The 13,963-nt window shown below is 35.5% G+C and overlaps 1 protein-coding gene across 3 annotated transcripts in view; it reads right to left on the bottom strand.

Annotated features, from left to right (window-relative positions):
* RPGRIP1L (RPGRIP1 like) overlaps positions 1-13,963 on the bottom strand; it is a 96,331-nt gene that overhangs the window by 68,518 nt on the left and 13,850 nt on the right. For all 3 annotated transcript variants that reach the window (XM_020873080.2, XM_020873082.2, XM_070451296.1), the window contains exons 7-9: positions 3,826-3,931; positions 1,669-1,815; positions 279-352 (exon numbers count right to left, since the gene is read on the bottom strand). In XM_020873080.2, coding sequence (XP_020728739.2) covers positions 279-352; positions 1,669-1,815; positions 3,826-3,931 — 327 coding nt within the window. The remainder of the gene's footprint in view (positions 1-278; positions 353-1,668; positions 1,816-3,825; positions 3,932-13,963) is intronic.

The following is a 13,963-nucleotide window of genomic DNA, read 5'->3' as shown; positions in this document are numbered from 1 at the left end:
ACAGTGCCTGCAAGCTTGCAGTCTGTATTCAAGAAATGATAGCAGTTGTTACTGACAACAAAGTGATATGGTTTTCTTAGTAACAGACTGCTGTTCAGGTTAAAGAATTTACTACCAATCCCTTAAAAAAAGCTTATTTTTCTTTTGTTACATGTATAGATTTCTTGCAATCAGCTGTGGCTAATTCTTTCATCAATATTAGGTTTTCTGACATTCAGTGTTTTGATAGAAAAGATCTCAAACAAGAGAAGGAAAGAACACATGGAATTATTATTTACCTGTTATAAAGTTTATCATAGTTTTCCTTTAAAAGTTCCCGTTCCTTTTCTAAATCACTAATTCTATCCTGCAACTGAAGAAAAGAAAATTACACCTTAAGTACATAAAACCACCTACGGATTAAAAAAACAAAAACAAAAACGAGGAGACAAACATGTTTCAGTCTTGATTTCTACATTGCAGCCGTGAACTAGGCCACGTATATTGTCTGTATCTAATTTAGCATCGGTTTTTTTCAAGTTGTTAAGTAAACATGAAATTAATATTTCTGTTTTAATTTAGTAAGAACGTATGCACGGCTTTATGGCAACATGTGCCAAAACTCAATAAAGAATGTGTTAAAAGCTTCTATTAGGTTTAGGGAAACAGTATTTTTTTACTTTCCTCCCTGATGGATTTCATCATTATATTCATTTTGTATTAATTTCCAATTCCCCCCTCCCAAAATTAAAGAATTAAGCTTTCTTTTGGTTTGTGGTTCAAACAAATTGTGTCAATCACTATTTACTGTGAACGCGCAATTTCTCATGTTACCTGGAATTTACAAAGAAACATCTTTCAAATGACTGAACTAATTAAACTGTATACCTTGCTTTATCCCAATGTATAAATGAATTAATATTTTTAGAAATAAATGCAGGCCAATAATTATATATTGATGACTAAAATGTAGCTTTCTGAATTTATTTCTAGTATTTCAGTTTAATTCACCATTGTATTTTATTGTTACAACCTTTTCCCATGGATCAGAGTACTCTTAAAATTCATTCCCTTCTCAAAAGTCTCTTTTGATGCCAGTATGAGACACTGTAAAAGACTTTTCCAAGATGACAAGAGAAAGTAGGCATCTTATTTCATTTCCATTCTCTTTAAGGACAAGGTTAACAGACTACAGAAGATTGTGCTAGCTGGGAAACATGAGAAGCAACATGAATAGGAAGATGAGTTTTCAAACAACTTCTCAGAAAAAAAATAATTTCTCAAAATTGCTGACATTGTACGGCAGAACATTCTCCTCCTTAGAGACAGATATATTGCTATAATTGTTCTGACATCTCAAATGACTAATAAACTGTTAAGACTGAGAAAGTTAAGTTCCTCAGGTAATCTGGTATCCGTTTAAAAATGTCATGGTTAAAAAAAAGCCATGGTTTTCCTTTCCTCAAGGATCCTTAATCCTTTAGATACACAGTGGATCTCAGCACATTTTTAAAGTACTGTTAACTACTGATTTGCCATGCACATATTACTGGGTGTGCTCAAAGTGCCATGGATGTAGTTTAGGATTCTGAAGGCAATATATATTTAAAATGTCTCTATTTTACTTTTTCGAAACAGTTACAGATAAGTTTTAATGCAACTGAATGGCTAAACATTTTAGGAGCTTACCTCTTCTATTCTTCTTTCAGAAAATGTCATGGAACGTAACTGTTTCTCAAGACTGCAGCATTTTAAACGTTGTTCTTTAAGTTGCAGATTTAGCTCGTCTCCATTTGCCATTAAGGCATCATGGCTGATCCGGAGAGTTTTTTGCTTCTAAAAAACAAAAAGAAAATCCTTTCAAAACTATTTTTGGATTCTGCTTTGAATGAATGATTACCATTCCAAAAAATGAATTTACTCCAGAAGTTCATGTTACACAGTTTATTCTTTATCTTACCAACATTGTATATGTGCTACTGTATTAACATGCTATTATACAATGTATAATGTCTCCATACAAGGTAGTCTTGGCCAAAGGGTTTCATGAGGAAGAAAATATTTTAGCACAGTCACACAATGCAGTCTGTTTTTGTCCTTTATTTTTCCCTAGTTTTTTAACTTGTTGACAGTGACCAGTGAGTACGTTAGTTTCAGCAGATAATTTTTTTTTTTCATTTTGCTCTGGGTGCAGTGGTTGGAAATGCTGTCTAAAAAATGCTGTTGCATGGGTTAAAAATAAATTCTGATCACAAATAGTCAAACTGAAAATATTTGTTGCCACACCATATAAACAGCTTTGGAAGGTTAGCTTCTAATTTTAATACAATTATGAATTTCAATTTCATAAAATAGATACTGAAGTCTTAATTTCAAAAATTGATCTACTTATGAATATGTTTTAAATTCAGTTTTACATACTTAAATGCCACATACTTCTTTTAGAAATAAAAAAGGTGATTACACTGAAGTCTTTTCACAGAGTCTATATGACCATAACATGTAATGCCTCCTCTGCTAATTTAAATCATTAAAGTCCTACTGAAGTTCTTCAATTGTTTAAAAGAAACATGGATATTGAGATCCTTGAGTCTAATTTTTGTTAATCTTGGTATTACTATAGAATACTATCTTTCACTAGCTTTCTTTGGGCTACCTCAGTGAAGCTGTTGGTCTGAACCTCTCAAATCTCTACCCAACGTCAATCCCAAAAGAGGTATCTGTGTTATCAAAGATACTTGCTACTCATGGTATTAAACAAATACCTACAAATAGCTGGAGTCACTGTGAAATGGAAATTGAAACAGTCAAAGTGATAAACGAATGCAGAATCACTCTTTAATTCCTTTCTTAATTTCTCCTTTAGAGATGGCTTTCAACTACATGTATTTTAAACCTCCTTCTTCCATCTAGCTACTGATAGTACTATCGATGCCACTCTCTAATTAATTTCTCTTTCATCCACGCTCATATTTATATGGAAGGCAATGTATTACATGACATTTCAAGAGGTTACTGCAGGATGGAAAACACTATCCAGAGTATGGTTGAAAGTATTTTATTTAATTCAACAGTGAATTTAGGCTTCAGATGACCCTATGCTTAGTATCAATTTACTGCTTTCCTTGTTTCAGACTTCAAAGAAAGTCATATTGCTTAACATGAATTCTGCTCATCTGGAATGCTCTGGAGTTCATTAATTCCAGAAACTATATTAATTATGCAGTGCCAATAAACAGGAATGCTCTGAGGGCACATTTCTGTGGGGCCACAGTCCTTGTGAAAACAACCATGGGGACAAGAGTACCACGTAATGTCAACCTGAACGGTGAGGGTTTAAAACAAATACACTGACAGGTGACGTGATGGGTATTCAAATATTTTCTGAAACTAGTAGTAAAAAAACAAAACACCACATATCAAAATAGATTGAACAAAACTTGGTTATTAACCTATTCTAAGCACTGACCTATCTTAGATACTTCATAAAAGCGTGGAACTGAAGATATATACAAATACATCTAAACCTTCATTACTATATGCCCATATGATTTCAGATAAAAGGAGTGAAGAATAAATTTTCTTGACATGAGATGATTTATGATAAATATGTTTATTATTTTAAGATGACACAGGTATTCATAAAGAGTCCGAGCAGTTATTTCTTTAGTTAATTAAGTTATAAATAACTAACCATATCAGAAGGGAAATAATACACACTTGAGAATAAAAAGAATAAAAATTACTTTTCAGTGTTATGACCATTCTACTTTAAAAAAAGTTTGAACACTATTTTTGAACCTCTGTATCTATGTATCACCCTAATAAAATAATTTATTACAGTACCTCTTGAAGCTGAATAAATTTTCCTTCCATTACTGAAAGGGCATTGCTTTTCTCCACTAGTTGCTTATGAAGCTTAATCATTTCTACGTTGTCTCGAATGTTTGACCTTCAATGATATATTTAAGAAAAAGACAGACACAGAATTAAAAATGCAAAACAAAAGGAAAAAAAATCTGTGGTGAGACTATAATTTTTCATTGACTGTTACATAGAAAAAAATTTACACACATGCATATTAGTCATTGAGGTTTCTAGTTTATTATACACTCAGGATAGACTTACTGTTTAAAACCAACCAATAATCATTCTTAAACTTTCATAAATACATAGACTCTCAGAGTTTGAAGGGAGCCCCAAATTTGATTTTGTCACTTCTACATAGTATCACTTTATACCGTCCTGAAAGATGTGCAAAAGTACATCAGTCTTTAGCAAAGCCGTCATTCTGCCACCAAACTTCAGACTTATTTTAAGGAGGACCATCATATTATTTTTCTCTAAATGAAAAATATGCCATACAGCTACTCATCTTTCCACAACTCCCTCGAAACAAATGGTATCATAAGATTATCATTTATTGGCGTTTCCTCCTGGAGTTCAGACTTTTCAAAATATTTCCAAAAAAAAAGTGACTTAGCATTTTATACTAATAATGCCCAAAGCTGGCATTTAAATACGTTGCAGATGTGCCTGTGGCTGTAAGAGATCATTTAACGTCCACAGGGTACATAGAAACTCTATATGCTGCAATACTAGTTTGTATTTTTCCTACTGAGATTAAAGCAAACGTAGAATTTAACAGGAAGATCTTGTTAAAGGTTAATCATAGATCTAAATGAATACCTGTTTTCAAAAGGCATTTATTTTCCTGACAGAGAAAGAAGGTTCCTTAATTTAATATGTTTTACATTCAAAAGTATTTTAAAAATTGTGAGGCTTGGTTTTAGACTTCATTTTCTAAGAAAAATAAACACAAAAATCTTAAGTTCAGAAAATATTTCAGTATTTAAAGTAAGTAATTTTACTTCCAAAACTTATCTAGTATACACATATTGGAAAAATTGTCACAACGCCCTACTGGAACCAGAAAATGGACTACAAAGCTCACACATCTGTAAACCAGCTGAGGACTTGAAATACTTAATTTTCCTCTTTGATATTTGAAAGTTCATTGTATTTTGGCATCGGACAGTTAGTTGTCCTCGCACAGAAGATAAACAAGTCCAAGAACCTGGATCTTGCCCAAGGTACAGTCTTAACACAATGTTAAAATAATTATGTGTCTAAAACATGTTATCTAGTAGTTCTGAGCACACATTCAACAGTACACTCACCAATATTCCCCTCAGTATTATTTTTACTTACTAAAAAAATAATAATAATATGAAGGGAAAATATTTTTTGACTAGGTCGATAGAAAATATTCACATTTTGTCATATTTAAAAGTTGAAATTAACTTATGTTTTCTCCAGAATTATTTGGTTTGACTGCTCAACAGTGAGTGACATTTACTATTACAGAAGGACAGAATATTGTTCAAATAATTTCAATCTCTACTTACATTTTCAGCTGTAATTCATCTCTTATTTTTCTTGTTTTTAAGCATGTTAATATTTTCAAGATTAGATATATGTGAGATATGTATGAATAACAACTAGTATGTGATGACACGGACAAAAAATTAAGCCCCAACAACCCATTCAGCCTCATAGGGTCATATAAACAGCAGGTTTTAATTTTGAATTTTGTCAGACAAAGGCCAATAAGTATCTTAGACAAACTTTCAGTGGTCTAACTGGTAGATGCTTTCTTGAATATTTCCTAAAGTCCTCGGAGTTTAAACTTTTCATAACATTGCCAAGAAAGGTGATTTGATGTTTTATACTAATGATGCCCAATGAGTAGGCACAAATACAACAGAAATATATTTAGAAAACAATGATAACAATGTGGTACTTTAAATAAAAAATCAGTTCATTACAGAGTACACCTATTCTGAAACAACACAGTACCTGGAAGTCTTTAATAATTATTCTAAAGTTTTAGGGGCTCTATACGTAATGGCTGGGGCTTCTCAGGTAAAAAAATCCACCTCCCAATGCAGGAGGCTCAAGAGACCCAGGTTTGATCCCTGGGTCTGCAAGATCCCTTGGAATAGGAAACGGTAACTCGCTCTAGTATTCTTGCCTGCAAAATTCCATGGACAGGGGGGTCTGGCGGTCTACAGTCAGTGGGGTCGCAGAGAGTTGGACACAACTGAGTGACTAAGCATGACAGATAATGGTTATCATTATGATGGGGTGTTTCTGACGGTGACAGTGAAAAGGAAATATAACTTGCTGTTAAGCTGAGAGTGAAGAGTCGATGATATAAAGTGCATGAAAGTTAAAAGCAACACTGTGATGAATGTGGCCCGGTCTTCAGAAAGGTGCACAACGAAAAACCACCTCAGACCTGCCAATCAACATTTTTACACAGATGGAGTACAGTAAAAGAATGCGGTGTATGTGAGAGAGGAAAAAGGGAAGGAGGTGTCATGGAAAGGAATGTGAGAAGGATACTTGAAGGCAAGAGGGAGCTAGAGTCCTTGCTAAGTGGCTGGTCCTGACCTCTGCTTGCAGAGGAAGGCCTCAGGTTGGTTTCCTCTGAAGAGCAGAGACAGACAGGGCTAATTTTATGAACAATATTTTAAGTGATCACCACATAATATGTTCCTGCCCTGTTCTATGCACTATGAAGGGAACATCAAGTCTTCAGGATGATGACATTTGAACAGAAAGAACAATGCATAGCAAACACATTCAGATGAACTCAGATGGTCATGCACCAATTCATACATGCTGCATTATACATGGTGAAATGAGCTGCAAATGGATATCAAGCACACTAATTAGGTGCTTTGTGAGAATAAATTTCTCATATTTTTCAACAAGGATTTTGAAAAAAAAAAACTATAAAAAAATTAAGTTGGAAAATGTGGTTTCTTTTCTTTTTTTTTTGCAGACATATTATTTAGAATTATGATCAAATCTTTTAAAACTATGAGAAGAGCTGTTGGCCCATCTCTAAGATTAAAAACAAACTAAAGTAAATTAGATTTTATGTTGAAAAAAGTAATCCAGCTCTCAAACCTATGTGCCAAGTTTCTCTCATATAATTTGAAACAGTCAAGCAATAAACTCTGGAAGAGGAATTTCTAATGGAAGCCTTGAAAACACTTGACTCCAGCTCTGCTACTGGGTGCCATAATAAATCCAGAAACTTAAAACCTCAAATATACTGGAGAAGAAAAAACTTTCAGTGGTGCTATGTAATGTATAGTCTAATTTGAAAGCTTAAGAAGTCCAAATCTTTGCTCCCAATGAAAGTTTCTAATACTTCACTTCCGAGGCACATAGTTGCTCCCCGCCTTCACATCCGTCAACAGTTCTTTCTTGGCTACAGTAGGGATCATGAATGCTAAAAAAAAGCTTCTTGATTATTTGATGCAAAAATGTTATAATACCATTTTTAGCACCATTGAGCACCATTTAGAAGGGAAGGTTTTAGAATACAAAAGGTAGGCTATGAAATTCTGGAAAGTTGTTAGGTAAGATATTTATGAGGTAGAATGAAGAGGTTCTTTCTGAGTAATAGTTTTAGGCTGACTAAATTTGGAGGATAAGATTGAAAATAATCTTAGAATAAAGAAAAACTCCAGTTTTTTTTTTTTTTTTAAAGAGTGGCAGACAGTCTCTAAGCATACAGGTCATTCCTAGCTCTTATTAGGGAGACACATGTGTGCTAAGTCACTTCAGTTGTGTCCGACTCTGTGTGACCCACTGACTGTAGCCTGCCAGGCTCCTCTGTCGATGGAATTCTCCAGGAATGAATACTGCAGTGGGTTGCCAGGCCCTTCTCCAGGGGATCTCCCCGAACCAAGAATTCATGTCTGTCTCCTGTCAATAAAGGACAGAAAAGGGGTAAGCACCTAACAGAAGCAGAAGGTATTAAGAAGAGGTGCAAGAATACACAGAAGAACTATACAAAAAAGATCTTTATGATCCAGATAACAAAAATGGTGTGATCACTAACCTAGAGCCAGAAATCCTGGAGTTCAAAGTTAAGGATGCATCACTATGAACAAAGCTAGTAGAGGTGATGGAATTCCAGCTGAGCTATTTCAAATCCTAAAAGATGATGCTGTGAAAGTGCTGCACTCAATATGCCAGCAGATTTGGAAAACTGTGGATTTGGAAAACAGCAGTGGCCACAGGACTGGAAAGGGTCAGTTTTCATTCCAATCCCAAAGAACGGCAATGCCAAAGCATGTTTAGACTACCGCACAATTGTACTCATCTCACATGCTAGCAAAGTAATGCTCAAAATTCTCCAAGCTAGGCTTCAACAGTACATGAATCGAGAACTTCCAGATCTTCAAACTGGATTTAGAAAAGGCAGAGGAACCAGAGATCAAATAGCCAACATCCTCTGAAAAAGCAAGAGAATTCCAAAAAAAAATCTACTTCTGCTTCATTGACTATGCTAAAGCCTTTGACTGTGTGGATCAAAACAAAGTGTGGAAAGTTCTTAAAGAGATGGGAATACCAAACCACCAAACCTACCTCCTGAGAAATTTGTATGCAGGTCAGGAAGCAACAGTTAAAACCAGTCATGGAACAACGGACTGGTTCCAAATTGCTAAAGGAGTACATCAAGCCTGTATATTGTCACCCTGCTTATTTAACTTATATGCAGAGTACATCATGAGAAATGCTGGGCTGGATGAAGCACAAGCTGGAATCAAGATTGCCGGGAGAAATATCAATAACCTCAGATATGCAGATGACACCACCCTTATGGCAGAAAGTGAAGAGGAACTGAAGAGCCTCTTAATGAAAGTGAAAGAGGAGAGCAAAAAGGCTGACTTAAAAATCAACATTCAAAAAACTAAGATCATGGTATCCAGTCCCATCACTTCATGGCAAACAGAAGGGCAAACAATGGAAACAGTGACAGACTTTATTTTCCTGGGCTCCAAAATCACAGCCAAGAAATTCAAAGATGTTTACTCCTTGGAAGAAAAGCTATGACAAACCTAGACAGCATATTAAAAAGCAGAGAAAGTATTTTGCCAGCAAAGGTCTGTCTAGTCAAAGCTATGGCTTTTCCAGTAGTCATGTATGGATGTGAGAGTTGGACAATAAAGAAAGCTTAGCACCGAAGAACTGATGCTTTGGAACTGTGGTGCTGGAGAAGACTCTTGAGAGTCCCTTGGATTGCAAGGAGATCAACCCAGTCAATCCTAAAGGAAATCCGTCCTGAATATTCATTAGAAGGACTGGTGCTGAAGCTGAAGCTCCAATACTTTGGTTACCTGATGCAAAGAACTGACTCATTGGAAAAGACCCTGCTGGGAAATACTAAAGGCAGGAGAAGGGGACGACAGAGGATGAGATGGTTGGATGGCATCACTGACTCGATGGACATGAGTTTGAGTAAGCTCCGACAGTTGGTGATGAACAGGAAAGCCTGGTGTGCTGCAGTCTCATAGGGTCGCAAAGAGTTGGACACGACTGAGTGACTGAACTGAACTGAACTGTCTCCTGCATTGGCAGGAGACACAGGTAACAATAGAGTATCACTCCTGAATAGAATTACAGGAAATTACTAGAAAATTAGACGAAATAAGCTCCAGTAAAAGAGTTGAGCAAAGTCTATTTGAAAGGACATGACTTCGCTCAAAACTGCAAGTTTAGTTCATGGATGAAAATAATGCTCCCTCATTTTAGATACATAAAGGAAAAAGTCTGTATGTGTATGCTTATTTGCCTGTGGATTGCATCTTTCTTGGGGTATTGGGTCAAAACATAAATAAGAACTCAATATTTTCTTATTCTCAAACACCCACAGGGAATGGGAGGGGACAGTTATATAGGCCTTTCTACATGGATATAATCATACTCTTCTGAAAATAGAGGGAGCACTTCCAAAGACTGGTTGGGGACAGGAAGAACTCAAATCCTGGCTCATCTTCTTAAGTGGCCATTTTGAAGGTCAAGATTGTGGATTCTGACCAGTAATGAGAATTTGAGAATTATATTCACTATATCAAAAAGCCCAGTGAGAAATGTAGACTTACTGGCAACTGAATTGTATAAGTGAACTAAAGGCCTTATATTGTTTTTACTTTTTGAGAGAATTATAGCAAATCAGTGCAAATTATAGGCTATGTCACAATTATCTTGAAATGATTAGCATGATACAGGTTTTGGATGAAAGAAAACCCAACAAACTGATTAAATTAATATATACTGCTTAGTTAAGAGGCAAAAATCTTTCAGAATAACAAGGTCCCTGGGGACAAAAGCAAGTGTTGTTTTAAAGGACAGAGAACCACTTACTCATTTCAACCTCTTCATTTCACAGCCGGGTAGCTAACTGAGGCTTAGAGAAGTAAAGCATTCTGCCAGAGTTTCTACATGAGGGAGCCAGGTATAAGAGGTAAATTCTTCTCACTCTTGTGCTTCCTTCCTCTGAGATGCTCCTAAGTTTTAGCTTTCCTTCCACTATCAAGTACACTCTAATATATTAGTTACTATTAATTTTGATAATTTCTGTGGTTTAAATTTTGGGAAACATGCCAAGCAGCTATCACCAAAAAAAATCTTAGATAACAATCATAATAAAAAACATGGGGATAAAAGACAGTATTTGAGCTTGATAACTTTTCACTAGGCAAATTCTAAGGTATTCAAAACACCAGTAGGAACTTGTTGGATATATTTTTTAAAGATGACAGATCACCTCTCTGTATCAGTGATATCTACATGGTTATCCCTAGCCCCAGGTTCCCTTCCATCCGAGAGCCAGATGTGCCTTCTAAGTTAGGGGGCTGGGCAATCAGACAAATCCAAATGGACGGGCACTCTGCAAACAACCATGATCAGTGGTCTAGAAGGCTAGCGAACCTCTCGAGAATGAGGGAAACGTAAAAGTCGTGACGATTAATTACAATATATGCTACTTGGTTGGATATGAGATTAAAACAAAGAAAAACAAAAGAAAAGTAGTAATTAAAAACAAAATAGCTATCAAGGCCATTAATGGGATAATGGGGAAATCTGAATATGGACTGTGTATTTAAGATAATGCTGTTGTATCATTCATTGTGAAACGTCCTGAATGTGTGACAGTTGTCCTGTGGTTATGTAGGAAGATGTCCTTGTTTATAGAAGGTGCTTAGCAGCGTAGAGAGGGTGACATGATATATGCACCTAACTCTCAGAGAGAGAGAAAACAGAGGGAAGGAGGGGAGTGGGCCTGTGCCTGAGTGGGCAGAATGCAGGGCAGGCTGTGTCATTCATAAACATGCCAAGGGGTGAAAGGTATGTGTGTTCAAGGTACTAATTCTTGCAACTTTGCTGTAGGTTTGCCATTTTTCAAAATGAAATGCTGGGGAAGACCTCTGAGTGCCAGGAAGTAATCTGCGTCTGTGCACAGCTGGAAAGATGGGAGCCCCAAAAGCCAAGCTGCTTTGTATACGGCACGGCTGCAAAAGGTCTCTGTGTTTTTAAGATCTGACAATGTGCTGTCAACCAAAGGAAAGAGGACAAGTCAGAGTGTCTGAAATATTTATGGGTTAAATTTCTTCCAGTGGGACATTATGGCACTTACATGACTTTTAATTAAGAAGGTAAACACCCTAACATTTACTTAAAAAAAAAACACTTAGTATAAACTAGTTACACATTTGGTAACAGTATAAATATTTTGGGAATTGAAAAAGTCAGTAAAAGGTAAAATCATCCTGATTTTAATGTTCATGTACATATGTTCACTGGTTACTGCTTTGCATTTAATTTAAGACGGCCTTTTTAATAAGCAGAAAATGTGCATTTTTATATTGTTTAAATTTTAATATGGATTTTTGTTCAAAACAACACAGACATTCAGGCTACTTGTAAATGATACAAGATTTTTTGCTAATGAGGCATTATGTAGAACATATGCAAAAATCACAACTCAGTCTTCCAAAATAGACCACAATAACAGGAAAAAACATGATTTTAATAAAAAAGAGCAGTACTGGGCTTTTACTTCAAAGCAATTAAGGGCTTTGGATAACCAAAAGTTTATGTCAAGCTGATGCCAAACCAAACTGGTCTATTAAACACATACTACGAAGAGTTTCTGTAATATTCTATGAAAAGGCTCTTTGCCATAAATATCAGGAACCACACTCTGAAGATTACAACTACTTTAGGTTCATGTTTGAGAACAAGGAGTCCAACATTCAGATCAGACTTCTAGAATTTCAAATCTGAAATAATGTACCCGTGAAAGAGAAGTTTAAATATGTTTTCCATTTTGTGATTTTTCTCTACAGTAAATTATACCAAGTCTTATATTCTCCCCAACATTTTTCAACAGTTTTCCATTAGTCTCAAAAAAATTGCTGTTACACATAAAATTCTGAGCTATGTGTAAACATATAAGAAAAAAAAAAAGACTTGAAGGCCCTTATTTGAAGTCATTTCTTCAGTTTTCAACAACTGTATCTCAAGAAGCAATATGTTATTCATAGGTACCCTTCCTTCTAAGCAAATAACCAGTAATTTTCAATTTATAAAATCTGTGAGGTAGGGTGTAAGTTGCTTGCTTTCTTTGGTCTCTGCAACAAAAGTTTCTCTAACTGTAATACTTTCTCTATCCTTCACATTAAGTGACAAAAAATCGGGGTGAATAATACAATCCCCCAAAGAAAGCCTTAGTTTACTTTGTAAGGAAAACTTGTATATGCTGATGTCTCCTGCTAACAATGCGTATACTGGAAAATATGCAGACCTGTCTGTTACTCTAGTTCTGCTATTATCTAGTCCTAGGACTGAAGAACTCTTGGATTTCCCTTTCAATTAACACTAAACACTAGTTCTCAGACGATCATATCCCTTTGGAAAGAGGAACGGCCAACACAGGGTCATTCTTACCCTTTGGGAATTTAAGAAATATAAGACATTGGGATTTCCTGGTGACTCAGAGGTAAAGAACCCGCCTGCAATGCAGGAGACATGGGTTCAATCCCTCGTTTGGGAAGATCCCCTGGAGAAGGAAATGGATATCCACTCCAATATTCTTGCCTGGAGAACTCCATGGATAGAGGAGCCTGGCAGGCTATAGTCCATGGGGTTGCAAACATGACTTAGTGACTGAGCAGGCATGCAACTGAGAAAGTAGTTTGATAACCTTGCGTTCAGCTGTTGAGGAATGGCTCCAAGCTTGGGCTTGGACTAATGCAGTTTTTATATTCAGATAATATTTAAATACAGCTGTTGGCAATTCATTAAAATCACCATATTCAGTGTTGGGGGTCTTTAGCACTGTTCTTCACAAGGAACTACTTCTTGGTTTTCCAAGAAGGCCAAGTTTATTCTTAGGGGGAACATGGGTAATTCCCAGGTATTTAAAACCCTGGTTCAAGGCCAGGGTCCCAATTACATTCCCTAATACAAATATAATTCTCAAAAATATTCATTTTTCTTTTGCTCTGCACTTAGGAGGGTATAGAAATGTCAACATATAGAATTTCATTACATAATTTTACACATAACTTTTGAGGAATAGAAATTAGTAGAGATAATATTAATCTTTTAAACCTCTGAAATAAAAGGTTCGCTTTATTTTTTTTAAAAACAAATCTATTATGTATCTTAGCTTTTTCAAATATTACCATGTGAGGTTAGTTTGTGAAAAGAGAATTAAACTCTGATTCTGAAATGAAAAAGTGGAAAATCATGCTTGGTTTTTCAAGAACCTAGTCACATAAGCATGATATCACTTGGTAAGGGGAAAACCAAACAGAGAATCTAGGACTGGTTTAAAAAAAAATAGAGAAATAGAAAAAACAAAAAAGATCTAATAGTCATATGCAATGTGTAGACCTCATTTGGATTCTAACTCAAACAAAGAGCAAGAAGTCACCTTCAGAGAGGCTGGAATATAAAATAATTAGATGGTGTCAAGGAATTGCTGTTAATTTTGCTAGGTGTGATAATGGCATGGTGATTAAGTTTAAAATTCCTTATCAGACAGAGCAAATATACTAACGTATATAGGCATGAGGACATGATATTTGATACGGGCTAATTAATTAAAGAA

This window comes from Odocoileus virginianus, chromosome 20, assembly GCF_023699985.2.
Source record: "Odocoileus virginianus isolate 20LAN1187 ecotype Illinois chromosome 20, Ovbor_1.2, whole genome shotgun sequence".
Taxonomy (NCBI): domain Eukaryota; kingdom Metazoa; phylum Chordata; class Mammalia; order Artiodactyla; family Cervidae; genus Odocoileus; species Odocoileus virginianus.
The sequence above is the reverse complement of the archived record's forward strand: the minus strand, read 5'-3'. Positions and strand labels throughout refer to the sequence as shown.